Source organism: Erythrolamprus reginae, chromosome 1 (genome assembly GCF_031021105.1).
Source record: "Erythrolamprus reginae isolate rEryReg1 chromosome 1, rEryReg1.hap1, whole genome shotgun sequence".
In the NCBI taxonomy this organism is placed as follows: domain Eukaryota; kingdom Metazoa; phylum Chordata; class Lepidosauria; order Squamata; family Dipsadidae; genus Erythrolamprus; species Erythrolamprus reginae.
Window position 1 is genome coordinate 347,000,218 of NC_091950.1, and position 26,801 is coordinate 347,027,018.

Here is a 26,801-nt window from a genome sequence, read left to right on the forward strand (position 1 = left end):
TGCTGAGAACCAATATCGATTTAATTTAATTCTTCCCGAGACAAAGAAGATACACATAGTCTAAAAAGACAAAAAGCAAGCACAAAGAATATACGGAAGAAAAGAGTGACTTAATGCAATCCCAGTTAAATATACAGGGCCCATTAGGAAGGTTCTATCCAAGCCACTTTGGCCAAAGTTGGACAAAGGCAGTTCTTCTGAAATGTCCTCGGAGTCTTCTTCCAAAAGCAAATCTGTGGATAAGCCAATTACTTCTGCTGTTTCTTTGTCCATTTATTGTGAGAACAGCAATCAATGGAAAACAGGGTGAGCACACCAGTCTGTAAGGCTAGGTCTATGCAGCAAGTGCTTTGTTTGTTATATTCATTACAGCAGAAGAAATGGCTGGAATGTCTCTGACAACTCTTTGAAAGGGAGGAATGCCGGGTCTTTCAAATGTGTCCAGGATGCCTACAAGTGAGAAAATCAATAGTAAATACTAGGGTGTATTGTACCAATGCTAATCATAATTAATTTCATGTTACCTCCCCCCCCCCCCCCGACTAACCTTTATGTGCACATGGACAGTTGGATTACAATTGCAATTGGGAACACAATTGCTGTCAACCAAACCAGGGGTCTCCAACCGTGGCAACCTTTAAGACTTGTGGAGTTATGTAAAGCTGGCTGAGGAACTCTGAGAGTTGAAGTCCAAAAGTCTTAAAAGTTGCCACGGTTGGAGACCCTTGAACTAAACTGAACAGTTGTCACCTAGCAATGTCAATTCCAGCAGTCCTTTGTTAACCAGGTGGTAGCAACTTCTGATCTCCTGCCGGTTGCCACATTGGCTTTGCTTGTAGGAGGCCAGGAGGGAACAAGGGAAACCATGATCACAAACTTGCTGAGATGTCAGAATTATGAGCATTATGAAGATGGGATTTATTCCTTTTGGAAATAATCAGCAGTGCAAAAAATTGACAGTTTAGGTACAATGCAAGGCAAAGCTGGCTCTTCTCCAATCAAGTTTTGGATAGCCCTCAACTTGCGACCATAATTGAGCCCAACATTTATGTTGCTAAGTGAAACAATTGAATTTTGCCCCATTTTACAACATTTCTTGCCACATTGTTAGGGGAATCATTGCAGTTGTTAAAATTAGTAACCCTGTTAAATAAATTTGGCTTCCCCCCCTCCATTGTCTTTGCTTGTCAGAAGGTTGGAAAAGATGATTACATGACTAGGGACACTGAACGTCATAAATATGAGTAAATAGCCAGGCACCTGAATTCTACAACTAACCATGCTGCAACGGTCATTAAATGTGAAAAACGGTCATAAGTTACTTTTTTTCAGTGCCATTGTAACTTTGAATGGTCAGTAAATGAATTGTAAGTCTGGGACCTCTACTTCTTAAGTCAAAATCTGTCTCATCTGAATGAATATGTACTTTGTATGTACTGAATGCACTGAAATAAGGGCTGCACTGTTGGAGGTCGATGTTAGAAGAGTCCATTTAGGCCACAACTTCTATAGACAGTGGGCAATTCTTCCAAACCCAAGCATTTAATTTGTTCTCTTACCTTCCACCACCTTATGATAAGCAAAGTGCAGGTAAAGAAGGAAGAGCATGTGCAGGGTAGCAAGTGCTCCACACAAGATGAGCCGCTGGGTATGTCCCACTGTCCGTGATATCAACACAGCAACCTAGGAAAAACAGAAATCAGATTTCATGGTTTAAAATCTCCAGATATAAAAACTGAACAGCACGGAGATAACAAAAACATCAATTTCTATGATTCATTTATATGTATCGCCTGTTTCTGAACCACACACATCCCCCACTTTTCTTCGAAAGGAAGCTATTTTAGATCCCAAATAATTTATCATTTTATACACCATCCTAGCCTTACAAATATCCCTCTAGAGATAGGGTGACCAGAACTAAATACAATGTTCTAAAGTTTACACACTGTACAGAATCCTTTTTACGGTTGCTTATTCACATTTGGTTGCCACTTATATCCTAGCTCTCACCTGTAGCTCAAAGTAGCTGTAGTAACACAGGCAGCAGCCACAGTGGCCTTTTGGCTGAACCAGGTAAGGTTAGCTGATAGGTCTTCGACTCTCAGTGAAATAGTAGTTTTATCTATCCCAGCATATAAAATCTGGCCCTCACAGACTGAGTGCTGGAAATTAATCAATGCTTCAATAGTAGAAAATGCAGGCTCAGCAAGTGTTGAGGGCCACTAAGAACACAAAACATTTAGATATCCTAAACATCCACCACAGCAGGAGAGAACTCCAGCCCCATCCACACCACTTGATTAAGGTTTCTTTTGCCAAGAGAGTGGAACTTTCCTCATGCAACAGCTATTCCACTTAAAACTACACTATACCCAGATTTTTGCTCATTGCTCATAGACAAATCATCTCAATCCAAATCTAATTTGTTGAGCCCTGTATTGATGAGGGAGTGTCAAAGCGACATGTGGAAATGACCACTGGCAGGGTGGCCCTTGGGCCTGAGGTCATTCATCTCAGAATCCAGGGCAGCAAGAGATGGGCACCCCTCTCTAGGATAGCACTGCCCAACTTTGCACGAAGCAGGTGCTTAGAAAACATTGCTTGGCCCAGAACACTTCTATGACTTGTGCAGAGCCTCCCAATGACTCCTATTACTCACCATTCGTAGTGTAGACAGACCACCAATTCCCAGCCAGAAAATATAAAAAAGGGAGTGAAGATGGATATTGTAGGTGACAAATAGGGTGATACAGTGCCCAAAAAGTCCATAGCCCTAAAATTAAGGAAGAAAACATAGCTAATAAGAACATGAAGGCAGGGAAATGACTCAGACAAAAGTAACATCACTATATATATACAGTATATTCTGCTGTTCCTCCTGATGCAGCTAAAAAATCACTAACTGATTATCAGCAATCTGCAGATTGCTAAAACAATGTTTGGCTGTTACAGCCAACTCAGTAATATCCATGCAGACTAATGAAAATAAATTGTTTAGAAATTGATCAAAATTACTGAACTTTAGCATCATTTGCCTCCATTGAGCGATTTACAGTAATGAAAGTTTATGAACCCATGAGAACCAATTGTAATTCTGCAACACTGTGATCAAAGCATTAACAAATACAGTTACTTAAACAAACATTATCCCAAACATTTGACTACAAGATATCTTTATTGATTACACCATGCCAAAATTGACTGCCTTGTTTGAAAAAAAAATACAAATAAACTCTCTAAAGGGAATAAATTGAGTCAGATGTTACAATCAATGGTTTGGCAATCAAATGTATGTAGGAAGGATCTCCCTTGTAAAAGCATACACTTTTTGGTTGCCACCACTGGAATCAACTCTTCACAGCACAGACATGATAAAATTATATGCCCGTATTGAAACAGAACCCAGTGGACTTCATAACAAAAACTGTTGTTGCTCATGAGAAGGTCTACAGAGCCACTGCTAAAATGTATCTCAATAAAACCAAGGACAAGAGGTAATGTACACATGGAATAAGAGTACCACCATTTAACTATTTGCAGAAATGGTCAACCAACAAAAAAGTATCACTCCAATGGTCTAGGAATGTACAAAAAATTCCAAGATATAACGGCAAAAGATGTGCAGGCTATTCTTGCATTGTCTTGTACCAGTGTTTATGAGTCCACCAGACGAATGCTGAACAAGAATGAGCAGATACCAAGGATAAAACTACTGATCTCAGAAAACATACTGCTGCCTGTTTCAAACTAGTCAAAGACCACCTGGATAATCCAGCAAGCAATTAGAAAATTATCCTATTGACAGATGAGACAAAAATGAATCTATGGACATTAATAAGAAAACTGTATTAATAGAAAAAACAAAACAAAACATTCCATGACATAAGTGACAGTATTATAGTTTAAGGCTCTCTTAATACATATAGATTGTATCTGCCAATTCAGGATTTCTTTCTGTGAGTTGAAGTTTAAAACAAATGTAATCTAAATACATAGATAACACTATAGCAGAATTTCTGTGGTAAAAAAAATCAGATATTTTGATGCCTGAATCTAACAAGAACAGTGAATATTATAAATTCCATGTCACAATCTTGCTTTGGTTTAGTTAACATCAAATCAAATCGCAGTATTATGAATCATTCTAGGCACTCACAAACTTTCTTTCAATGCCATGTAATATTAAAATTCATTGTACATATTTATAGACTCTCCTAATAAAAAGACTTGGGCAGGATACAAAAGAGTAGCTATAAAAGCAATAAGAAACTAATCCAAGATGGATACCATGAATATTCAATTTGTGCTGTAGGCTCTGGGAATATAAAGACTGCGTTATTGGCTCTAGGATTAACAGAAAGTTGTTCATCTATGCTTGATGTGGATATAAAAGCATAAATTTACTTAAAATAGAAGTATACAGGAGTACCATTAAACCTATTATTTTAAATTCAATATTTACCACATATGGTGGAGTATCTTAACTATGTTGTTTTGATATAACTTTAGATTGGGAAACCATGCTCTAGACCAGTGATGGTGAACCTTTTTTTCTTTGGATGCCGAAAGAGCATGGGCATGCACTATCGTGCATGTGCGAGTGCCCACACCCATAATTCAATGCCTGGGGAGGATGAAAACAGCTTTCCCTGCCCCCCGGAAGCCCTCTGAAGGCCAGAAACTGCCAGTTTCCCAACTTCTGGTGGGCCCAGTAGGCTTGTGTTTCGCCCTCCACAGGATCCAAAGGCTTCCCTGGAACCAGGGGAGGGTAAAAATGCCCTCCCCCATCCCCCTGGAGGCTCTCTGGAAGCTAAAAGCACCCTCCCAGAGCCTCTGTGCAACCCAAAAATCAGCTGGCCAGCACACACATGCATGTTCGAGCTAATCTAGGGCAACAACTCGTGTGCCAGCAGATATGACTCAGCGTGCCACCTGTGGCACTTGTAACATAGGTTCGCCACCACTGCTCTAGACTCTAACAGACCAGTTGTCAGGCTGAGTTTAGAGAGTTCAGCCTGACACCAGTCCTTGGTAGAAAACTGACTTTTACTTACCAGGAGTGACAACATTTGGACCATGGTGATCTGAGCATTGCATAGGTATGCCAAGAAATATATGAAGGAGGAAACACCTATCCAGTAACCAAAGCATGTGCCAATTGCTGTGCCCATCAGTGTACCTTCCCTCTGCAGAAAAAGCAAGACAATATTAGAAAGGCATTTTAGGAAAAATGCAAACAGGGTTATCAACTAGCCGCCCCGAGTCTACGGAGAGGGGCGGCATACAAATCCAATAAATAATAATAATAATAACTTCCCATAAATATTCTACGTAGTGAACTCTGCAATAGGCATTAATTGTACTCCAAACAAATCTTTCTCCATCAGTAATGTATATATGAATGCAACATCATGGAAGTTCAAAAGACACATCAGACAAAAAAAGCAATTTCCCTCTACTTACAATGATTGTATCTGATGTCTTCATTCCATGCAACAAAATAGCCACCAGCGTCAAGACTAGCATGAGAGGACCATAAAGCTCACCAGCTATCTTCTGGAAAATAATATATGGTAGCCATTTATCAATGTTCAAATAAAGTTATTACATCACCTGGTTAAAAATATATTAAAAATTTCATTCATATTTTCTTAAACATTTGCAAAAGTAACAGAGCTATTGGGGAAGAACTATTATACTATTTTTATGAACGGCAAGTTATTCTATATAATTGTTTGAGAAATAATTCTGACAAGTGTTCAAATGACTTGATATACAGTGATCCCTCTATTATCGCGAGGGTTCCGTTCCAAGACCCCTCGCGATAATCGATTTTTCGCGATGTAGGGTTGCGGAAGTAAAAACACCATCTGCGCATGCGCGCCCTTTTTTCTATGGCCGCGCATGCGTAGATGGTGGAGTTTGCGTTCCCCGCCACCCACGCAAAGGGGAAACCCCGATTCGGCTCCTTGCTGCTGCTGCGCTACCGAGCAGATCAGCTGCTGGGCGGCCGAAGGAACCTTCCCTGGGTCTTCCCCCTCTTGCTGGCGGGCGGGCGAGCGGCGGGCATCAGCGAGGAGCCGGGGTTTCCCCTTTGCGTGGGCGGCCGGGAAGACCCAGGTTCGGGGTTCGGGGGGGTGCTGGGAAGCCCCCCAGGCCAGCTGCAACCTTTTAAAACAGCCGCGCCGCTTCCCAGCTGAGTCCTGAAGCCAAACGCGGAAGTTCGCCTTTGGCGTTTGGCTTCAGGACTCAGCTGGGAAGCGGCGCGGCTGTTTTAAACGGTCGCAGCCGGTCTGGGGGGCTTCCCAGCACCCCCCCGAACCCGGGTAGGGGGTTCGGGGGGGTGCTGGGAAGCCCCCCAGGCCGGCTGCGACCTTTTAAAACAGCCGCGCCGCTTCCCAGCTGACTCCCGAAGCCAAACCCGGAAGTGGTTTTTTTTTTTTAATTAATTTTTTTTTTTAAATCGCGATATAGCGTTTCGCGAAGATCGAGATCGCGAAACTCGAGGGATCACTGTAATATGAAAACCCATGTTATATAGTTCTAGGTGAAATCAGTTTCATAGTTGAGTTTATTGAACTTGAAATTCAATTTTTAAGATTAATTATAACACCCTAAGCATTTGTCTGTCGGGACAATTATATTTCAATAGTCTGACAAGTTTGGTTGCCCACTGTGCTGAAGGGCTATTCACTAAATATAAACTAAGAGATGTGACTATATAGTGTTGAATGAAGCAATGTAAGCACAGCTTCACTTCACACTTCATTTTGAATATGGTCATCACTCTTCAGCATTCACTGTTTACTCTCTTCTATTTGAGCAGTTTATCAACTAGAACAGTGTTTCCCAACCTTGGCCACTTGAAGATATCTGGACTTCAACTCCCAGAATTCCCCAGCCAGCATTCGCTGGCTGGGGAATTCTGGGAGTTGAAGTCCAAATATCTTCAAGTGGCCAAGGTTGGGAAACACTGAACTAGAAAACAGAGGGTTACCGCTGGTGAAACATTAGATACTACTCTATCACATTAGTTTTATAGCTGAAAGAAAAAAGAAGTAATATAATGATCATTTTTATTTTTATGATCACCCATCTCATCTAAGTGACTTCGGGAAGCTCAAATTATCAATAAGCTCACCTGGGGGAAATTGATAATCTTGACAGGTATCATGGATTCCAGCAATCTAAATTAAAACAGATTGTACAGATTAATAGCTAGAAAGAAAGTGCCTGATTACTTAGATAGCCATCCCATTTAAACATCTGATGGTTTTTCTGGCAAATAAAGTAGATTATGAAAAGAATGCCAGAACTGATACAACAGAAGCAGAATTATCTCTCCATACATAATTTTTATATAGCCAGGCTCATGTCAACACTAAGCTTTAGGGTGAAGCAAGGAAAAGAAGAGAAGGGTGTAACTATTGCATAAAGTTGCATTTCTTGTTTTTTTCCTGTGATCAAGACAATGGCCACAAAGCTACTCTGACTTTTAATTATTAATAAAGAAGGAACAGATTAATAGAACTTTGAATCAACATTTACCAGATAAAAGTGCTAAACCAAATACATCTGATAAAATTAATATTCTATAGTTTTGCATGTCATTTTGCATGTTTTTAAAAACTCTCTTTGAAAAAGGAAAATAGAATATCTTGAATACCCTCTCACTTGTGAAAAAAGGCTTCCAATAGAGAACAAAAACAAAACCATTTCTAAGCTTGAACAATATTTGTGGAATTCAATGGCCTTTTTTCATTAGCAGAAAACAATATCATGGTGGATAACTGATTTCAATCACAATGTCAGCTCTGTAACTAACAAATTAAAACTATGAATGGCACAGATAGATAAAGCAGCTGATATTTTTACAAGCTTACTTACCTGTTCCGAACTTGATTTGGCTCAACGTCAAAGTAGGGCCTGAGGATATCAATATTAGCATAGAGATTGAAGGCTTTTGAGGCTTGTCTCTTCCCAGCCTGCCACATCTTTAAAAAGAGAAAATATTAAGCACTCTCTCCTTTCTCATTGTGAAGAATAAGAGAACTTAGTACAGAAAGATGCTATAGCTCTAGACATTCCCCCCTCATTTAATTCCATGAACAAGATTTACTTTACTTTTGAGAGGATAAAAAAGTAAAACCAATTTTTTATAAATACTGTATTTTTTGCTCTATTAAGATGCACCTGACCATAAGACACACTGCCATTTTTGGCCTCCGCATATCCAAAATTAGGAGACATGGAGGCCAAAACCGGCCAAAGGGTGGGAGCCGGGGCTTCAGCAATACTTGCTTGATAAGACACAGAGATTTCCACCCACTTTTTGGAGACAAAAAAGTGCATCTTACGGAGTGAAAAATACTGTAAATAATAATAATAATAATAATAATAATAATAATAATAATAATAATAATAATTTATTCGATTTGTATGCCGCCCCTCTCCGAAGACTATGTAATTTTGTTAATACACTATGCTAAATCATGTTTTGATTAAATATAATTCTTTAATCAAACAATTACCCAAGTTGAATGGTTAGAGTCAAATGATATCCTAAGTTATAAATCACAATGATATCGTAAATTCCTGAGACTTTGGATGGTAAAGATATCCTATAAATCTTTTATGTAGATCATATATTGTTGATCTAAAAAAGACAGGCATAAGTTTAAGGGCACAATTCAAGGTGTTATTCATTACCTTTAAAGCCCTACATGACTTAGGACCAGACTATCTTCGAGACTGCCTTCTACCGCATAGCTCCCAGCGACCAATAAGGGCCCATAGGATTGGTCTTCTCCGGGCCCGTCAACTAAACAGTGTCGGCTGGCGGGCCCGCAGAGAAAGGCCTTGTGGCAGCTTTGGCTCTTTGGAACCAGCTACCTCCCAAGAGCTGGACTACCCTCATTCTACTGGCCTTCCAAAAAGCTGTAAAGACCTGGGTTTTCCGGCAGGCTTGGGGTCGCTGCTCAGATGGCACACCATCGGGATCTGGCCACTAGAGGCATGCATGATTTTTAAAACTGGTTTAATTGTTGAATTTAAATAGTTCCGATTTGTTTTTAGTGGTTTTATATTGCATTATTTGTATTTGGCTGTGAGCCGCCCAGAGTCCTTCAGGAGTTGGGTGGCATATAAATCCAAATAAATAAATAAATAAATAAGATCAATACTGTATTTATGAAAGAAAGACCAGAACATTGTCCCCTTGAGAACTAGAATCAGAAATGTATTGGAAACAGGATTCTATCAAGCTCAAACATCATTAAATCAGAGGAACGCTAGTAAACGAATAAGATTTTCATTTACCTGATCAGCTACCTGCCGACTCAACTGCCCCTTGAAACCTTTCATTCCTAAGAACTCTCCATCTTCTTCATCTGCAGCAGCTGCTTCTGCATCTACTTCCTCCTCTTCCTTCATGCGTTGGTGCATTTCTCCCATGTCTTCAAAGCTAGAGCCAGAGGTGTCATCCATGTTTTCCATATCAATTACAGCAGATCCTCCACCCTGTGTAATGCAAAAATATGAAGCAGCTCAAGGCAGATACGCAATCATCCTCTCTGGATTATGGATTATCACCTGCCCACTCCTCCCAAAACAACAACCAAAGAAGAAGGATCCAGTTAGAGCATGCCCACCAAGAAAAGATACTAACATTAGAATAAGAATTACTCCCAGTTTGGAATTTCATATTAATTTATGCAACTAATGAAGACTACTCAAAGAGCAGGAAAACCCTTATTTATCACGGTTTCCTACATTCTTCCAATATATACAAAATAAATTTAATATCAGGAAATAATTAGAGATTATCAGAATTTATAAAGAAAAGCAAGAGTAAGTATTCATAAAAGTACTGTTTTTAACATCATTAAGTAACCTTGGAAAGTATTTCAACATAAAAATGTAACAGCCTGAAGACAAGTCCAAGGTAAGAGACAACATTGTTACCCAGCTCAGGAAACTCCTGAACCAGGCCACAAAGTATCCTACAAGGGGTCTGGCTTAGAAACTGCAGGTTGTCTGGAACATAGCTATCAGGCCATGGCCTGCTGGGGATGGGATCCTAACAATCATATCATTCCTATGTCATTGTTGTAGTGCTTTATTAAGTCAGGTCTGGTCTGTTTCTGACTTAAACTCAAATTATTATATTTATTTTTAAGATTATATGATGGCCTAGGGCAGTGATGGCGAATCTATGGCACAGGTGCCACAGGTGGCACACAGAGCCATATCTGCTGGCACGCACGCTGTTGCCCTACTACAGCTCCAGCGTACATGTGTATGCTGGCCAGCTGATTTTTGGTCGCAGGGAGGTTCCGGTGGTAGTGGTGTTTTTGGCTTCCAGAGAGCCTCTGGGGAAATGGGGGATGGCATTTTTACCTTTCCCTGGCTCCAGGGAAGCCTCTGGAGCCTGGAGAGGGCAAAACACAAGCCTACTGGGCCCACCAGAAGTTGGGAAACAGTCCATTTCCGGCCTTCAGAGGGCCCTCTGGGGGGGGGGGGCTGTTTTAGCTCTCCCGACATTGAATTATGGATGTGTGCACTCGCACACACGATAGCACTCACACGCTCTTTCGGCACCTGAGGAAAAAAAGGTTTGCCATCACCGGCCTAAGGGCTAGGCAGTAGATATTGAAGAAATTCTGAGTTTAATCTACTTGAAAGGGAACACATAAAGTTTTCTGGGTAGTCTCACCAAGACCTAGAGGAAAACATTTTTTGGATATTCCACACATTTGGGATATTTTGCCTAATCTCCACGTTTGACACTTAAAAAAAAAGTTTAAACAAGCTGTATTTCTGTTTTCTCAGGCCTTAGAACCTTCATTTTTTTGTACTGTACTTGTTAAAAATTTCCCAATATCCCAACTGCCTCTTCCTCAGCTGGGCCCAGTGAGCAAATGAGGCTCTACTGTCCTGCAATGCTCGCCTTTATATGTTCAGTCTTTTTTTATTAAACTGAAATCACACAAAGCACTCTGGAAATACGCTGAGAACGAAATGTAAAATTACATGACAGAAAAGTAGAGCTGTTACTGAAAAGACAAGAAAAACAAAAGAGGTAGTTGACAGTGTTATCATATCTGGATTGCAAAAATCCAGACAATTACCAAAGGCCATCAAGGAGATTACAGAACATGTTAACTTTTTGCTGCATCTGGCCAGTTTTCTCAGCCCAAACTATATGCTGAACATACTGTACATCATCAGATGTAGTATTTACCTTAAGCTCAAAGAAAACTTGCTAAATTGGTTTAAGGGTAAATTGCTTCATTTGCAAAATCAACAGTAAAATGACAAATGCTACTACTGTTCTACTTGAAATGTATTCATATCTTCCCTTTTAAAACACATGCATTGTTTTTCTTTTGATAGTATGGTACAATGGAAATATACTATGTGTATCCAGCTTGAACTAGTGGTTAAAGCACAAGAGTTTCCAGTTTTAGTTTTGCCTTAGGCATTGAAGTTTACTTGGAGATTTTGGGCCAGTCATTCTCGCTCTCAGTCCAACTCACCCATTAGATTTGTTGTTGTAGGGAAAACATGAGGAGGAAAGAGTATCAGGTATGTTCATTACCTTGAATATTCATTAAAAAATAACATAATGGCTGGACAAAAATATTTTTTTAAAGTGCCCACATTTTGATTACATGACTGCAACTCTAAGGACCATTACTAACTAGCATGCTTTCAGTGTGGGCATAACTTTGAATGATTGTCAAACAAATGGTTATAAAGCAAGGACCATTTGTATTGTATTGCATCATAAACTGCCCTGTCTTAAAGATGTTGCTCTTCTCTTCTACTATCTATGCCTCTATCACAACACTGAAGCCAGCTTACTACACTGTTATTAAAGAAAGCTGTCTGTGACACTTTACTATTAATTAAAGTGGAAGACGGAATAAACATTAATATGTATTGCTCAGGGAAACTATAATTAAAGCTGCTGCTTTATATAATCTGATGGACAATCTGTTAAACAAACGTCTACTGATAGTCACTCATTGAATATTAAATGATTCCTATAACAGGGCACATGATAGTAAGCAATTGAATACTGTAGATGAGCAATTTATGCATAATCCAGGAAAAAAAGAAATAAATAACTAAAAGATTTAAGGGGCAAGCTAAGAAAACAACAACAACCAAAATTTAGTTTACATCCATGCAATTTACTGTTTTACCATATTTTTTATCCTTGTAAACTTTTCTCCCTTTTGTCCATTAACCCCCCCCCCCACTTCTCACTTTTTAAAATTATGGAAGACTTTTGTCAGTATGGGCTATATTTATCAATCTTTACGTATTAAAAATTAAAGCTGATCCATTCGTACACCAGTGGGGTATTGAATCATGTATAAAGTAACAATATTAAACTCATTTTTTATTTTTTCCATGAAAAAAACTTTTTTAACAAACAAAAATATTTAACGAACAAAAAATTAAAACAATATTGACCTTGTTTTAATTACGGTATTTGCAAATATCTTCAAGATCTGGCAAATAATTTTGATTTTGCAGAGTCCTGGAGCCACACTTTAAGAAACACTGCTCTAATTAATGCATTCAACAGTAGGGATAAATATTTGAATCTTGTACAACTGTGAGTTTAGCAAAGGCAACAGAAATGGATGACAGAACTGTTTTCAGAGCTTGGCTGGATTGGCAGAAAGGCCAACAACAAGAAGGTTGGGCTTTTCCCTGTGAAAACTGCCAAATGTTCAGTAAGTTTGGCAAACAAAACAACCTGCAAAGAACAACAATGGAATGCAGATTGCTGTCTTTTATTAGTTCAATAATCAATCCAAGCACAAGTTAAAGCTTAATGTTGTGAATATCTTTTCAGCTGCATAGCTATCCAAATCTACCTAAAAAAGGAACTAAGTTTACACAAGGCACTTGCAAAACTCCCAAAAACCTAAGCAGCAACTTGGCAGATGGTATATTCAGCCTCTTCCATGAACAGTCTGGCTTTTGGGACATTTCCCTTGTATTTATTTTGCTGTGACATAGTTCACAATTTTTTGCTTGTTCACACAACATGCAAAGACTCTCTTCGTTTTATTATGTTTTTATTGCTTGTTTTATACTGTTTTACATTGCTTGTTAGCCGCCCAGAATCCGAAAGGAGTTGGGCGGCTTATAAATGTAATAAATTACATTAAATTAAATTAAATGTATGGACTGCCTGAGTTCCACGGGACATGCCGGGAATACTCAGCCGCTTCTCCTCCATCCCACGAAGAACACAGGCATTTTCCAGCCTTGTTGGCATTTTTAAATTTATTTTTATTTTATATTTCTATATTTTATATTTATATTTTATATTTCCCATATCCCCTGGAGAAGGGCTCTGGGCAGCGTACCCTATCATTACAGGCAGCCTCGACTTATAACAACAGTTCATTTAGCGATGGTCCCTGTGATCAAATTTGGGGACCGACTCGCATTTACAACAGTTGTCCCTCCTGCGGGGTGGGGGTGGTGTCACTTGATTCCTTTTTGCAGATCACCTGACAACAGGGAAGCCAGATTCACTTAATGTGTCTTTTTTTCCCGTTCAGTGACCTTTCCGACATAAATTTTTAATTTTTTTTCTCCAACACAAAGTTAAAAACAATACATAATTTCCAGCACAAAATCAAGCCTATTGTCAAGCATACAATTTTTTCCTTCTACTTTGTAATCATTCAATGGAGGCTCTTATATCTCTTTCTTTCACAAAGGAACTGTAAAAACACATATCTTATATATTCAAAAATATCTTTAAAATATAGCTTTTCTCCATCTAATATTAATTTTTTTACAATAACCTTTACATTAATCGCTGGTCATCAAATTCACTTCTTATTTGTGCCTCGCTCACTTAGCAACCATGGTGACTCACTCATCATCCGGGGCAACAAAGGTCGTAAAGCGGGGCGAAAGCCACTCCAGGAATGTTTCGCTTAGCGTCGCCAATTCTGGGGTCCATCGGAGTCGTGAGTCGAGGACTACCCGTATAGGTGTTTCCCAAAACAAGCCCAGGGAAAGGGGCGACGGCGGCTGCCGGGGACGAGACCCCAATTCGAATTGAAGGGACGGAGCCCAAGGAGCGGGGAGACCCTTCCCCCTTTACCTGCATGTTGTCTTCGAAGGCTCCCCACTCGGCAGTCACTGTCGCCGTCGCCGCCCCGCTCCTCGCTCCCCCGCCGCCCGCGACTGCCCCAGGACCGGACATTTCCCCAGCAGCGGCTGAGGAGGCACCGAGGCTCCCGGCCGCGCTCTCGCTAACGGAAGAACCGGGGGTGGGGGAAGTGGGGCGGAGATCCGACCGAAGTCAGGCGGAAAAAAAAAGCCCGGATGAAGCAAAGCCGAAGCAAAGCCAAAGCAATCCGCGCTCGGCGGCGGGGGGACGTGGAGACTCAGGTATTTTCGCGAGATTTCCCAAGAGATGGTTTGACTACGGCGCCATCTTGGTTGTTTTGGACGAAACGGATTCACGCGGAAGGAGGGACGACGACGGGACCAACGGGGAAAAAAATTACCACGACGGCTCCTAAATGCGCTCAAAACCTGGTCTCGGGCAAGGGACTCCAAAGCCCGCCGCCACACACAAATAAAACGGGTTCATTTTAGGAAGCGCCACACCTAACATGGCGACGCATCACCACCCACTTCCGTGTGGGAAGAGCCGCTAAACCGGAAGTCGGATGTCACGGGAGAGAGGGGACGCTTCTCCTACTCGGTAGTTAAAAACTTTTCGCGCTTGCGCAGCGGGCTGGGCTGTCCGGTACGGTAAACACGTTTGCGTGAAGGATGGCGGCGCCCGGGAGCGTGGACGAGATGCGGACCCGCGTGGTTCTGGGTGAATTCGGAGTTCGCAATGTAAGCGAGTGAAAGCAGTGGGGCAGATGGAGGGATAGTTGTTGTCTGTCTACGAAGCGGGTCTTGGTAATGATTCGAGTGGCTGTTTCCTGGATAAAAAGCATGACTTATAGCGATTGCAAGAGGGATCTTGGAGTCCTGGTGGACAACCAACTCAATATGAGCCAGCAGTGTGCAGGGGCAGCCAAAAAAGCCAATGTAATCCTGAGTTGCATTAACAGAGGGATACAGTCTAGGACTGGGGAGGTACTATTACCATGTTATAAAGCCTTAGTTAAACCACAACCAGAGTACTGCAGCCAGTTTTGATCACTATACTACAGAAAAGACATTGAAACTCTAGAGCAGTGGTTCCCAATCTTCCTAATGCCACTACCCTTTAATACAGTTCCTCTTGTGGGGACTCCAACCATACAATGATAAAATTATTAGGAAACTCGGGTGGGTTCTAACATAAATAGCTGCCGGTTTGCTTCCTCCTGCGCTGCGTGACCATGGCTCATGCGTGTGCATGCACTTGGCTGTCCACGCATGTGGACTGCCAATTTTGTTTAAAAAAGCCAAAACCAAGATGGCGACACATGCGTGGTACTGGAAATTTGGCTTCTGCGCATGCTCAGAAGTTCCCATGGTACAGATTATTATTATTATTATTATTATTATTATTATTATTATTATTATTATTATTTTGCAGTAGTCTATTTGCATGTAGGTGGAACCACCTGGAGACGGATAGAGGAGTGGTGTCTCAGTTCCTAAGACCATCAGAAATACCGTATGTGTTTTCTGATCGGTCTTAGACTACCGTTGTGAAAAGGTCATTCAACTCCCAAAGGGGTCCGACCAACAGTTTGAGAACCGCTGCTCTAGAGAAAGTGCAGAAGAGGGTAACCAGAATGATCAGGAGACTGGAAACTACAACATATGAAGAGTGGTTGCAGGAACTGAGCATGGCCAGTCTGGCGAAGAGAAGGACCAGGGGAGACATGATAGCAGTGTTCCAATACCTGAGGGGTTGCCACAGAGAGGAGGGGGTCAGGCTGTTTTCCAAACCAGCAGAGGGCCAGACAAGGAATAATGGATGGAAACTGATATTGAATTTTGGCCTCAATTGTAGTCATACATCAAGGACCACCTGTAGTTTTTTGAACACATAGAGGACAAATGTTGGCAGCTGTTCAGGATTTCAGCTCTGTTCTGGCATAATCTGCATTTTCTATCAAAGAGTTACCAAATGTTTCTTTCCTCTCCAGGTCCACACAACAGATTTTCCTGGGAATTATTCAGGATACGATGATGCTTGGGATAAGGAAAGATTTGAAAAGGTGAGAAGGAAGGGGTACTTTCCGTTAAGCAGTTTAAAGTCAAAAGTTGCCCATTTCCTTAGAACGGTGATGTTTCCAACTTTACTCGATAACAAATCAGTGCAAAACACTATTTCTGAATCTTATTAGCTTGTCTGTAGTTTGGGTCAAGCTGTAGTAGTGTATTTTCAAGTGTAGATATTGCTTGTATGGTGGAGAACATAGTTCAATTTCTTGCGGCTTATGAAAGATGTGCACAAGCCTTTTTCTGTGCTTATCTGACTGAAAAAACTAGGAAGAATGTGAATTGAATAAATGAATATTTATTGTAAAATACCAGAATATTCATCATTGAAATTATGGATACTAAAATGAATATGATCAATGAAAATAAAGTGAAAAAACTGATGGGAAGATGGGACAGGGTTAGAGGTTTTATGGTCAGTAGAATTCGAGACTGAGTTATAAAGAATAAATTAGAATCACTCTATATTTTGTAAACATGCTAATGTTCCCGGTTTAAAATATTATAAATCAGTACACCTTCATTTGGTGGAGGGATAGAATGAATAATGCTAGGTGGTAGGAGCACATATCACTGTGCACTTTTTTTGTGTAGTGTGTATTTGTTATTATTATAAAAACCAATAAAACAATTTTTTTTAAAGGAAGTACAGTGGTATCTCGGTTCTCGAATGCCTTGGTTGTCGTACATTTCGGATACTGAACAAAATTTTCGGCAAAAATTCGGATACTGAACAGCCACAGAAAATTTTGTTCATTATCCGAAATGTTACCGCCAAGGGTGGCTGCAATCCCGGCAGCTTCGGGGGGCTGAGGAGCTCTATAAGCGCTCCAAGCTGCAGGAAGGGTGGGGGCGGCTGCAATCCTGGCAGCTTCGGGGGGCTCCTTTCCTCAGTGCTTTGTATTGTTACCTGTAGGCAGCTGCACCAACTTTCTCTTTCCCGGCGGCGGCAACGGCGGCGGCTTCCCTTTGAGTAGCAACAGCGCCGGGAACGTCACGTGATGAAGGGAAGCCGCCGGAGCCATCTCAGCAGTTGCCGCTGCTCCAGCAGCTTCCCTTCATCATGTGACGTTGGGCTGGGAACCAATTAAATCCATTTCCATTATTTCCTATGGGATAAATTAATTCGGTACTCGACCAAATCGGTTCTCGACCACACTTCTGGAACGAATTGTGGTCAAGAACCGAGGTACCACTGTATGTGAATTGAATAAATGAATATTTATAGAATATTGTAAAATACTGGAATATTCATCATTGCTAATGACATATACAAGGTAGGGGCGTGGCCAATGTCGCAGCACTCCGCTGGGGAACCCCGATATCCATGCTACCAGGAGATCTGGTTCAACCAGAACCGGGCCAGAACCACCCTGTAGACCTAATAATTGTTGTCTCTTGCTATTTGTCAGCAAAACCTTTTTTTTAACCAAAGGGAGATGCTTATAGACGCCTGTTTTCAAACTTTGTCTCCACAGAATTTCAGAGTAGATATGATCCATATGGATGAAAGTACTTTGGAATTTGACATGGTGGGGGTTGATGCAGCCATTGCTAATGCTTTCCGACGGATCTTGCTTGCTGAGGTATTGATATGTTTTCTACAGAAATAAAGTAATGTTCATGTTTATTGGATTTGTATGCCGCCCCTCTCCGTAGACTCGGGGCGGCTAACAACAGTGGTAAAAACAACATGCGACAATCCAATACTAAAACAGCTAAAAACCCTTATTTTAAAACCAATCATACATACAAACATACCATACATAAATTGTAAAAGCCTAGGGGGAAAGAATATCTCAGTTCCCCCATGCCTGACGACAGAGGTGGGTTTTAAGAAGCTTACGAAAGGCAAGAAGGATGGGGGCTATTCTAATCTCTGGGGGGAGTTGGTTCCAAAGGGCCGGGGCCGCCACAGAGAAGGCTCTTCCCCTGGGTCCCGCCAAACGACATTGTTTAGTTGACGGGACCCAGAGAAGGCCCACTCTGTGGGACCTAACTGGTCGCTGGGATTCGTGCGGCAGAAGGCGGTCCCAGAGATAATCTGGCCCGGTGCCATCTGCATATTAGTATTTTAATGCATAGGCCTATCCTTAAAAATATTATAACATTTGTATTGAGAAGGATTGTCAAAGACACTTGTGAAAGACAAATTGTAATACAAAGTCTTCAGAACAGTTTTTTAAATGAGGCAGTTTTATTGTAGAAGTTTAAAATGTTTTTGTGCTGTAGAAAAAATGCAAGTATATTAGAGCCGGGGTGGCGCAGTGGTTAGAGTGCAGCGCTGCAGGCTACTTCAGCTAACTGCTAGCTGTAGTTAAGCAGTTCAAATCTCACCACTGACTCAAAGTTGACTCAGCCTTCCATCCTTCCGAGGTGGGTAAAATGAGGACCCAGATTGTTGGGGGCGATATGCTGATTCTGTAAACTGCTTAGAGAGGGCTGTAAAAACACTATGAAGCGGTATATAAGTGTAAATGCTATTGCTATAGATAAGGTCATTGAATTTTAGAAAGCAGTTGTCCAAAAATGGCAAGCTCAATGCTCTCTATCTATCCTTCCAGCTCTCTCTGTCTCCCACCTTTATTATTTTTTATGAATAACTCAGGTGGTGGAGCATACACCTCTCTCCTATTTTCTCCATAATAACAACCATGTGAGGTGAGTTGGACTGAGAGAGAGTGATTGCTTCACAGTCATCCAGCTGGCTTTCATGCCTAATGCAGGACTAGAACTCACAGTCTTCTGGTTTCTAACCTGATACCTTAATCATTAGGCCAAACTGGCAGTGTTATATTACATGTTGGGCACAGTAGGTTTAAGCACATGGAGTGAGTACCTCTGGGATCTCATTTATTGTTAAAAGGACCGTTGAAACTTACCTGAACGGTCTTCTCGATGCACTGCAAGGAGAGTCCAGGATGGGTAATTCTTCAGTCTGATTGGTCGGGACTGAGTTTAATTTAAATAATAGGCAGGCACCGCCCCCCTTAGCCCTCCAGTCTAAAGGAAACGAAGGAGCAGTATAGCTAACAAAAAATTTATTCAACATTCAAGGTAACTAGAAACAACTCTCAAAGGCCCACCCTTGTCAGAAAGAGTCCCTGGTCCCAAAATTGGGTGGGTCTGGACTCTCCTTGCAGTGCATCGAGAAGACCGTTCAGGTAAGTTTCAACGGTCCTTCTCCAATGCACTTGCAAGGAGAGTCCAGGATGGGATATACCCAAGATATTAACCAAGAGAGGGAGAAGGTCGGACCGGGGGCTCTGAGAAGGAACACACCCGCTGTAACACCCTCCTCCCAAACGCTGCTTCCGCGGAAGCGAAAGAGTCAATTCGATAGTGTCTGATAAATGAGGACGGCGCCGCCCAAGTGGCCGCCCTACAAATGTCCTCTAGTGAAGCCTGGGTCCTCCAGGCTGCTGAAGTAGCCGTACTGCGTGTGGAATGTCCCGTGAGTCCCTGAGGTACAGGGGATCCCTTAGTTTGGTAAGCCTCTCTGATGCAGTCACACAGCCAGCGGCTTATCGTCCTAGGAGAGACTTTAGTGCCCAACGTTCTGGTTGCAAAGGACACGAATAAAGCCTCCGAAACTCTAAATCCTTGAGTCCTGCGAATGTAAATTTTCAGAGCTCGCCTCACATCGAGCTTATGCCACCTAAGCTCCGAAGGGTGAGTCCCATGGGTACAGAAGTCTGGTAGTACTACCTCCTGTGCCCTGTGGAAAGTAGAGTTGATCTTTGGTAGAAAAGCTGGGTCAAGTCGTAAGACTACTCTGTCCATGTGAAAAGTACAGAGATCTTCCCTGATTGAAAACGCTGCAATCCCAGAAACCCTCCTGGCAGATGTGATTGCGACCAAAAGGGCCGTCTTGAGGGTTAGCAATCTGAGAGGTATGTGGCGAAGAGGTTCAAATGGAGGTCCCGTTAAGGCGTGTAGCACCAAGGATAAATCCCAAGAAGGGAACCGATGGATCGGTGGTGGCCTGATGTTGGCGGCCCCCTTCAGGAAGTCCCTGATCCAGGGGTGTCTGGTGAGTGGGCGGGAACTGTCTCTTCCTATGATGGTGGATAAAGCGGCCACATGACGGCGTAAGGTGTTTGGAGCGAGACCTTTTTCAAGGCCCGCCTGAAGAAAACTTAAAACCAGGAGAGGGGAGGCCTTTTGTGGATCTACCTCCCGCTCCTCACAGAACCTGGAGAAAGAAGCCCAGGTAGCCTGGTAGATTCTTCTTGTCGAAGGTCTGCGAGCAGCTTGGATTGTATCAATAACTGCCTCTGGCAAGAGTTGTCGTCTTAGATGTTGCCGCTCAATCTCCATACGGTCAGCTGCCACCACTGAGGCTCTGGATGGGAAATCGAGCCTTGGGAGAGGGAAATCCTTTGATCCGGAATCCTCCAGGGGGGTGACACTGACAGTTGCATCAAGTCCGCAAACCAAAGGCGGCGCGGCCAGTATGGAGCCAGCAACAGTACCTCCGCTCGTTGCTCCAGAATCTTCCGCATGACCCTGGGAATGATGGAGATCGGGGGAAATGCATACAGAAGTCCTGGCGGCCACTGCATCCGAAGAGCGTCCGCCCCTTCCGCCCCCGGGGTCAGGAAACGGGAGAAGAAACGTGGGAGCTGGGAGTTGCTTCGGGTAGCAAACAGGTCCAAGATTGGCCTCCCAAACTTTCGAATGATGTCCTGAAAAATTGCGGGATCCAGTTGCCACTCCCCTGGATCCAATGTCTCCCGGCTCAGCCAGTCCGCGCACACATTCTCTACCCCTGAGATGTGCTCCGCTGACAGGGAAGCCAGATTTGCCTCTGCCCACCTGAACAAGGACTCTGACTCCTTCATTAGTCGTCGAGACCGAGTCCCCCCCTGTCTGTTGATGTGAGACCGGGTGGAGACGTTGTCGGTCCGAACCAGGACATGTTGACCCGTTACCAGGTCTGCGAAACTGAGGAGAGCCAGGGAAACTGCCTTCAACTCCAAAAAGTTGATGTTGACCTCCCTCAGGTCTGATGGGTCCCAAAGGCCCTGGGCTAAATTCGAGGAAAGATGGGCTCCCCATCCCGTCAGGCTGGCGTCTGTTGTCATCGTCAGAGGATGCTTGTCTAGAAAGAGTGACCCCTTTGTTAGAGCTGGGGATATCCACCACCGTAAGGACCGTCGAACTGTCGGGTCGAGGTGCACCTGAAGGTGGGAATGGCTGATCTTCCTTCTCTGGAATGGCAAGAGGAACCACTGGAGAGGACGTAGGTGGTACCTGGCCCATGGGATGATGTCGATACAGGACACCAGTGTACCTAGAAGCTTGGACAGGGACGAGAGTCTGGGGTATTGCTGAGGCGCCAAGCCCCGGACGAGCCCTCTGATGGTGGACTGCCTCTCTTGGGACAGGAAGACAAGGCCCCTCCTGGAGTCTATACTGGTTCCCAGGTGGGCCAGCCGTGTTGTGGGAGTCAAGTGGCTTTTTTCGAAGTTGATCGAAAAGCCATGGTCCTGAAGAGTCTGAATCGTGAGATGCAAGTCCTGAAGCGCAAGGTCTCTTGATCTGGACAGAATCACGATGTCGTCCAGATAGGCCATCAGGCGCACCGACCGCTGCCTGAGGCCTGCCGTGAGAACGTCCAGCAGCTTCGTGAAGGATCTTGGGGCCGATGAAAGCTCGAAAGGCATAGCCCTGTATTGAAAATGGGCCCCATCCAGGCTGAAGCGCAGATATTGTCGGTGAGACGGAAGGATGGGGACATGTAGGTAGGCCTCCTGTAGGTCTATGGACGTCATGTAGTCCCCCTGCCTGATGGCTGCCAGAATGGAACGCAGAGAATGCATTCTGAACCTCCTGTACTTTATATAGAGGTTCAGCCTTCGTAGGTTCAGAATGAGGCGTGCCCCTCCTGACGATTTTGGTACCAAGAAGATTGCTGAGTAGAACCCCATACCCCGCTGAGGTAGAGGGACCTCCTCGATGGCACCTATCTCCAGCAGGTGAGATACCTCCTGATACAGGAGCCTCTTCTTGGACATTTCCAAGGCAGCACGACAAGGCAGGTAGCGACGAGGTGGAGGGCAAAGAAACTCGATCTGTAGACCTTGTGAAACTGTGGAAGTCGCCCATGGATCTGATGAGGTGTTGGCCCAGATGTCGGAGAAATGAATTAGTCTGCCGCCTAAAGGGGTATCCCGAGGAAAGTCACTTGGCCTTTCTGAACCCCCTGCCGGAACCTCTAAAGGGGTGGCGGCCTTGGAAGGACCTGGAGCGATCAAATTGTGGGTTCCTGTCCGTACGAAAGGAACCCTGACCAAAGGATCCTTGGAAGTAGGACCTCGACCCCTGGTTGCTGGTCGAGGCGGAATCATTCCGAAAGGACTGCTGCCATTGGTAGGGTGTAAAACGCCGTCCCTGCTTCTTACTGGAGTTGGGCATAACCTTTTTCTTATCCCTATCCTCCACCAGCACATCGTCCAAGATCTCTCCGAAGAGCTTCTTGCCCTTAAACGGTGAAGAAGCAAGGGCCCATTTTGATTTCACGTCGGCCTGCCAATTCCTTAACCAGATGAGTCTGCGGGAGGCGACCGACGCGGCCATCGCTCTTGATGAAAACTTGGCGGCATTGACTGTTGCGTCCGCCGAAAATTCGGTGGCCGCCAACAGTTTGTTTAGGTCTTGGCGTAGTCTCGCATCCTGCGGATCGACTCTGGACTGAATGTCTTTTATCCAGAGGAGCGTAGCCCGATTAAAGAAGGATGCCGCCGAGGCGGCTCTTACGGCCCAAGCTGACATCTGGTGAGCCCTGTGAACAACATTGTCCGCCCTTTTGTCCTCCGCCTTTAATCCCTCCTGAGATTCTGAAGGAACTAGGGCATTTGAGACTAGGCTGGTCACCGGTTTGTCTACTATCGGCAGCTCCAGGAGGTCCTCCATGTGCTGGTCGAAGGTGTAGAAGCGTCTGTCCAGGTTAGACGGGCCCTGACCCGTCGCTGGGTTCTCCCATGGTCGTTGTACAGTCTCTAGGAATAGATGGGATGATGGAACATTAATGGTCTCTTGCTTTGGAAATACAAAGAGACCGCCCGTAGGCTGATCCAGAGCAGAAGCAGCCCCCTGACCTCCCTCACCAGCCTGGTCAATGGTCATCCTGGCTTTGTTCAGGAGAACCCGGAAGAGTGAGGCCTTGAACAGGCCGGGTAACGCGGGTTGCTCAGGTGGCTGTTCATCGCCGGATAACTCATCCTCGGCTTCGCTGAAGTCCTCTCTGGAAAAATCATCCTCCTCCCCTGACTCCAGAATGGATTGAGAAGCTGGAGCCATCCAGGGGTCCCTGAATCTCGAAGGAGCAGGGCCGGCCGGTACCTGCTGCTGCTGAGCCACACTAGCCTGACCCTGTGTGTAGGCGCTGACAATTAGGTCCTGCAGGGCCTGGGGCATGGTTTGCCAGGCATCCTGCGCCGTGCGCAATCCGGCTGCCGTAGGGGTGAATGTGGCTGCTGTAGTCTGACCACCTTGTGGGAGAATAGGCTGTGGAGCAGTGGCTGTGGTAGGCCACGCTGCTTGTCTTCCAAATGTAAAGACATCCGGTCTGGAAGAAGTTGAGGGTTGGAAGTGCCTTTCCGGTGACCAATCCCTCACTGAGGCCGAGCCTACTACCTGTTCTGTCTGGGTTCCCCCAGACCTCAACACCAACTGGAAAAAACAGCCAGACACTCTGGTAAAAGCCAAAAGTATTTTATAACTGGAAAAAATAAGCACAGAGGAAAACCTGTTCTTCCCAACAGACAGGATATAATACAGTACAGCAGGGTCCTGATGTCCAGACAATACAGCAAGCTTCTTGCTGGCACCCCCCCCCCCCCAAGGTTTCAATAGTCAAAGGCACAAACCAGGATTCCAAGACACCAAAGTTCACAGTCAGGTCCCACGACTCTCAAAGATAAAACTCCACAAGCCAGGAAGGGTGGGTCTGCCTTTTAGCCTTTCCCAAGAGCACCACACCCAAACCCAGCTGCTGCCACTTTAATGCTGAAAGTATTTAGCCAATTGACTCCGTCTCTGATTAGCTCTTCGTTGTCGCAGATCAATTATGGCTTGTGCACTTTCCTCTAAGGAATCCAGGCTGCTTGCTGAGGAGAGCTCCCCCTGGTGGGACTCTGGCTGTCCTCCCTCTTCTTCAGCCTGGGATTCCTCCTCGTCTGTCTGCACCTCCTGTTCCTCAGCCTCTCCCTCTGAGCTGGAAACCGACAGAAGGTCAGCCGTTCCCGGAGGGGCCTCAGACGGAACCACAACACTACCCCTGGTGCAAATAAGGGGGAGGCTGGCGGAGGGATGGAAATGGGAGGCTGAACGGGCGCAAGCGGGCCTCCAGACCTCTGAGAGGATTCTAACTGTTTCTCCAGCGCTTTAATCCTCTTCTCAGCCTCCCTGAGCGCAGCCCCTTGCGAAGATTTTTGTTTCTGGGGCCTTTCCTTGGGGGTGGGGGGTATGGTGGCACTGGCTTCCTCCCCAGCCTGAATGGATTGATCAGCCATAACGATAAGATTAACTCACAGAAGGTTGAGTCAGCAAGGATTGTCTGCTGCTGCACACGCTAGCAACGAAACAGCAATCAAAGGTTGTTAAAGATCGAGTCCACAACCGGATCGTTTGCTCGTAACCGCTAGCAATAATGGCATCCAAGGCAGTAACTGCTCGTTGGTGCTCTGCGCCTGCATGTCTCCCGGCAGAGGGGACACTTGGCGCGAAAACAGCCTTGTTGAGGGAGACGCTGCTGTGCGTCGGCTTCAAAAAAACATGGCCGCCGGGCCGTTGCCCTAGCAACCGATGATGCCCTCAAAACGGCGACTGGCCTGCCCGCTCGATTTCGGGCTCCTCAAAATGGCCGCCGGCTGTTGCCAAGGGAACGGGCGGGAAGCCTCCCCTGGCTCCCCGCCCTTCCTCCAAGCGCCGTGATAAACGGCCTCCGCCGAGGTTTTTCCTCGCCGCCAGTCCTTGCCATATAAAAAGGCATTCCGAGCCTTTCAGCGCTTCTGTTTCTGCCGATGGTAAGGGGGGGCGGGGGGCGGGACGCGCTCCCCTCTTCACTGAGGACCTCTCTCCTGGTCCTCGGGTCTATTCGCCACGGGCGGGACGGGCCCTCCCGAGGCGTCAACCCCTTCCTCTCCTCCAGGGTCTACCTCGGAGGTAGTCTCCCTGGGTGCTCACTCCAAGAAACAGTCAGCCAACCCAGCTTGTGGGGTTGGAAAAGGAGGAGCTGCAGACCCCTGGATAAAACCCACTGGAGGTTTGAATCCAGGGCTGCCTGAGGAAACAAAACTTCCCCCCCAACTGCACCTGCAAGAAAGAAGAGAAAGAGAAAGAGAAAAAATTAAATTAGTACATATAAATAAGCAATAAATATAAATTTATTGAAGAGAAACAAACTCAGAGTCCCTATACTGCGGCTGAGTTTTTAGACTGGAGGGCTAAGGGGGGCGGTGCCTGCCTATTATTTAAATTAAACTCAGTCCCGACCAATCAGACTGAAGAATTACCCATCCTGGACTCTCCTTGCAAGTGCATTGGAGAATTGCCTGTTCCTCCTATTGGAGCTTGAAAAAAGTTTTCAGAAACAAAGGTGTAACTACAGAGTAGTGAATAAGTAACATTGGAGAATCTACAAAACCTTTTTTAAAAAATTCCATCTTAAGACTTGATGTTTAGATCAGTATGTTAGACCACCAGAATTCAAAATTCATAAGATACTGAGGACCAGTGCTTTGATTATTTGTTGCCTAGGTGCCAACCATGGCTGTGGAGAAAGTCCTTGTATACAACAACACCTCCATAGTACAGGATGAAATCCTAGCTCACCGCTTGGGACTGATTCCCATTTGTGCAGATCCTCGTCTCTTTGAGTACAAGAATGAAGGTATGATAACGTTGGAGGTGTTTGTCAGGGGCTGAGCCCGGCTATTCCTGAGTAGAACTGAAAACAATGTCAGTGTGCACCTTGCTTTACTTTGTTCTTCCTTGCTTTTTTCCAGAAGATGAATGTGATGAAATTAACACACTGCAGTTTCGGTTGAAAATAAAATGCAGCAAGAATATTCAGGCAGCTAGAGAATCATCTGAGCCTAATGAGCTTTATATCAACCATAAAGGTAAAATTCTTGCTTTCGAGTCATCAGTGATTTCTGTTGTGTGTTTCTAATGCAAATATTCTTTTGACATAATCTCATATTCAAGCCTCCCCAGTCTACCAAATCTTTCTCCTTTTTTAAATTAAAACAAAGAACTCGAGGCTTGCAAAATTGTGTGTGTGTATTTGTGTGTATGGGTGTGTGGTTTTGCCTTCCCCTCTTTCTAGTTTGAAAGTGTGCAATAGGGTTGATATTCCTGGAGGGGTCTGTAATATGGTAAATGATTTAGCTTTACTAGATAAATGGTCAAAGCAATGGAAACTGCAGTTTAATGTTTCCAAATGTAAAATAATGCACTTGGGGAAAAGGAATCCTCAATCTGAGTATTGCATTGGCAGTTAGCAAAAACTTCAGAAGAGAAGGATTTAGGGGTAGTGATTTCTGACAGTCTCAAAATGGGTGAGCAGT

General features: G+C 44.2%; 2 protein-coding genes across 4 annotated transcripts in view; one reads left to right on the forward strand and one right to left on the reverse strand.

Moving 5' to 3' along the window:
• On the reverse strand, positions 1-14,736 carry YIPF3 (Yip1 domain family member 3). Of its 2 annotated transcripts, none has more exons than XM_070734209.1 (9): positions 14,147-14,736; positions 9,322-9,522; positions 7,891-7,997; positions 7,145-7,190; positions 5,467-5,556; positions 5,058-5,189; positions 2,663-2,776; positions 1,560-1,683; positions 1-450 (listed from the first exon to the last, which is right to left on the reverse strand). In XM_070734209.1, exons 1-9 carry the CDS (start codon positions 14,246-14,248, stop codon positions 335-337), a joined length of 1,032 nt encoding a protein of 343 aa, XP_070590310.1. In that variant the 5' UTR covers positions 14,249-14,736; the 3' UTR covers positions 1-334. The 2 variants fall into 2 exon arrangements, with proteins under 2 accessions (XP_070590310.1, XP_070590311.1); XM_070734210.1 differs by having other exon boundaries at positions 5,467-5,559; positions 14,147-14,735.
• POLR1C (RNA polymerase I and III subunit C) overlaps positions 14,417-26,801 on the forward strand; it is a 24,502-nt gene continuing 12,117 nt past the window's right edge. Inside the window, exons 1-5 of one of the 2 annotated variants that reach the window (XM_070734207.1) lie at positions 14,417-14,895; positions 16,149-16,220; positions 17,703-17,810; positions 25,990-26,122; positions 26,238-26,354. In XM_070734207.1, the coding sequence (XP_070590308.1) occupies positions 14,827-14,895; positions 16,149-16,220; positions 17,703-17,810; positions 25,990-26,122; positions 26,238-26,354 (499 nt within the window). In that variant the 5' untranslated portion in view covers positions 14,417-14,826. The remainder of the gene's footprint in view (positions 14,896-16,148; positions 16,221-17,702; positions 17,811-25,989; positions 26,123-26,237; positions 26,355-26,801) is intronic. The other variant, XM_070734208.1, reaches the window with a different exon arrangement.

Excerpts from the sequence above, each read along its gene's own strand:
- YIPF3 (XM_070734210.1), bottom strand. The coding sequence starts at position 14,248 with ATGTCCGGTCCTGGGGCAGTCGCGGGCGGCGGGGGAGCGAGGAGCGGG. Across the intron at positions 5,560-7,144 it reads AGATTATCAATTTCCCCCAG|AAGATAGCTGGTGAGCTTTA; the intron begins GTGAGCTTATTG and ends ATTATTTTCCAG. Across the intron at positions 5,190-5,466 it reads AGACATCAGATACAATCATT|AGGGAAGGTACACTGATGGG; the intron begins GTAAGTAGAGGG and ends CTTTTTCTGCAG.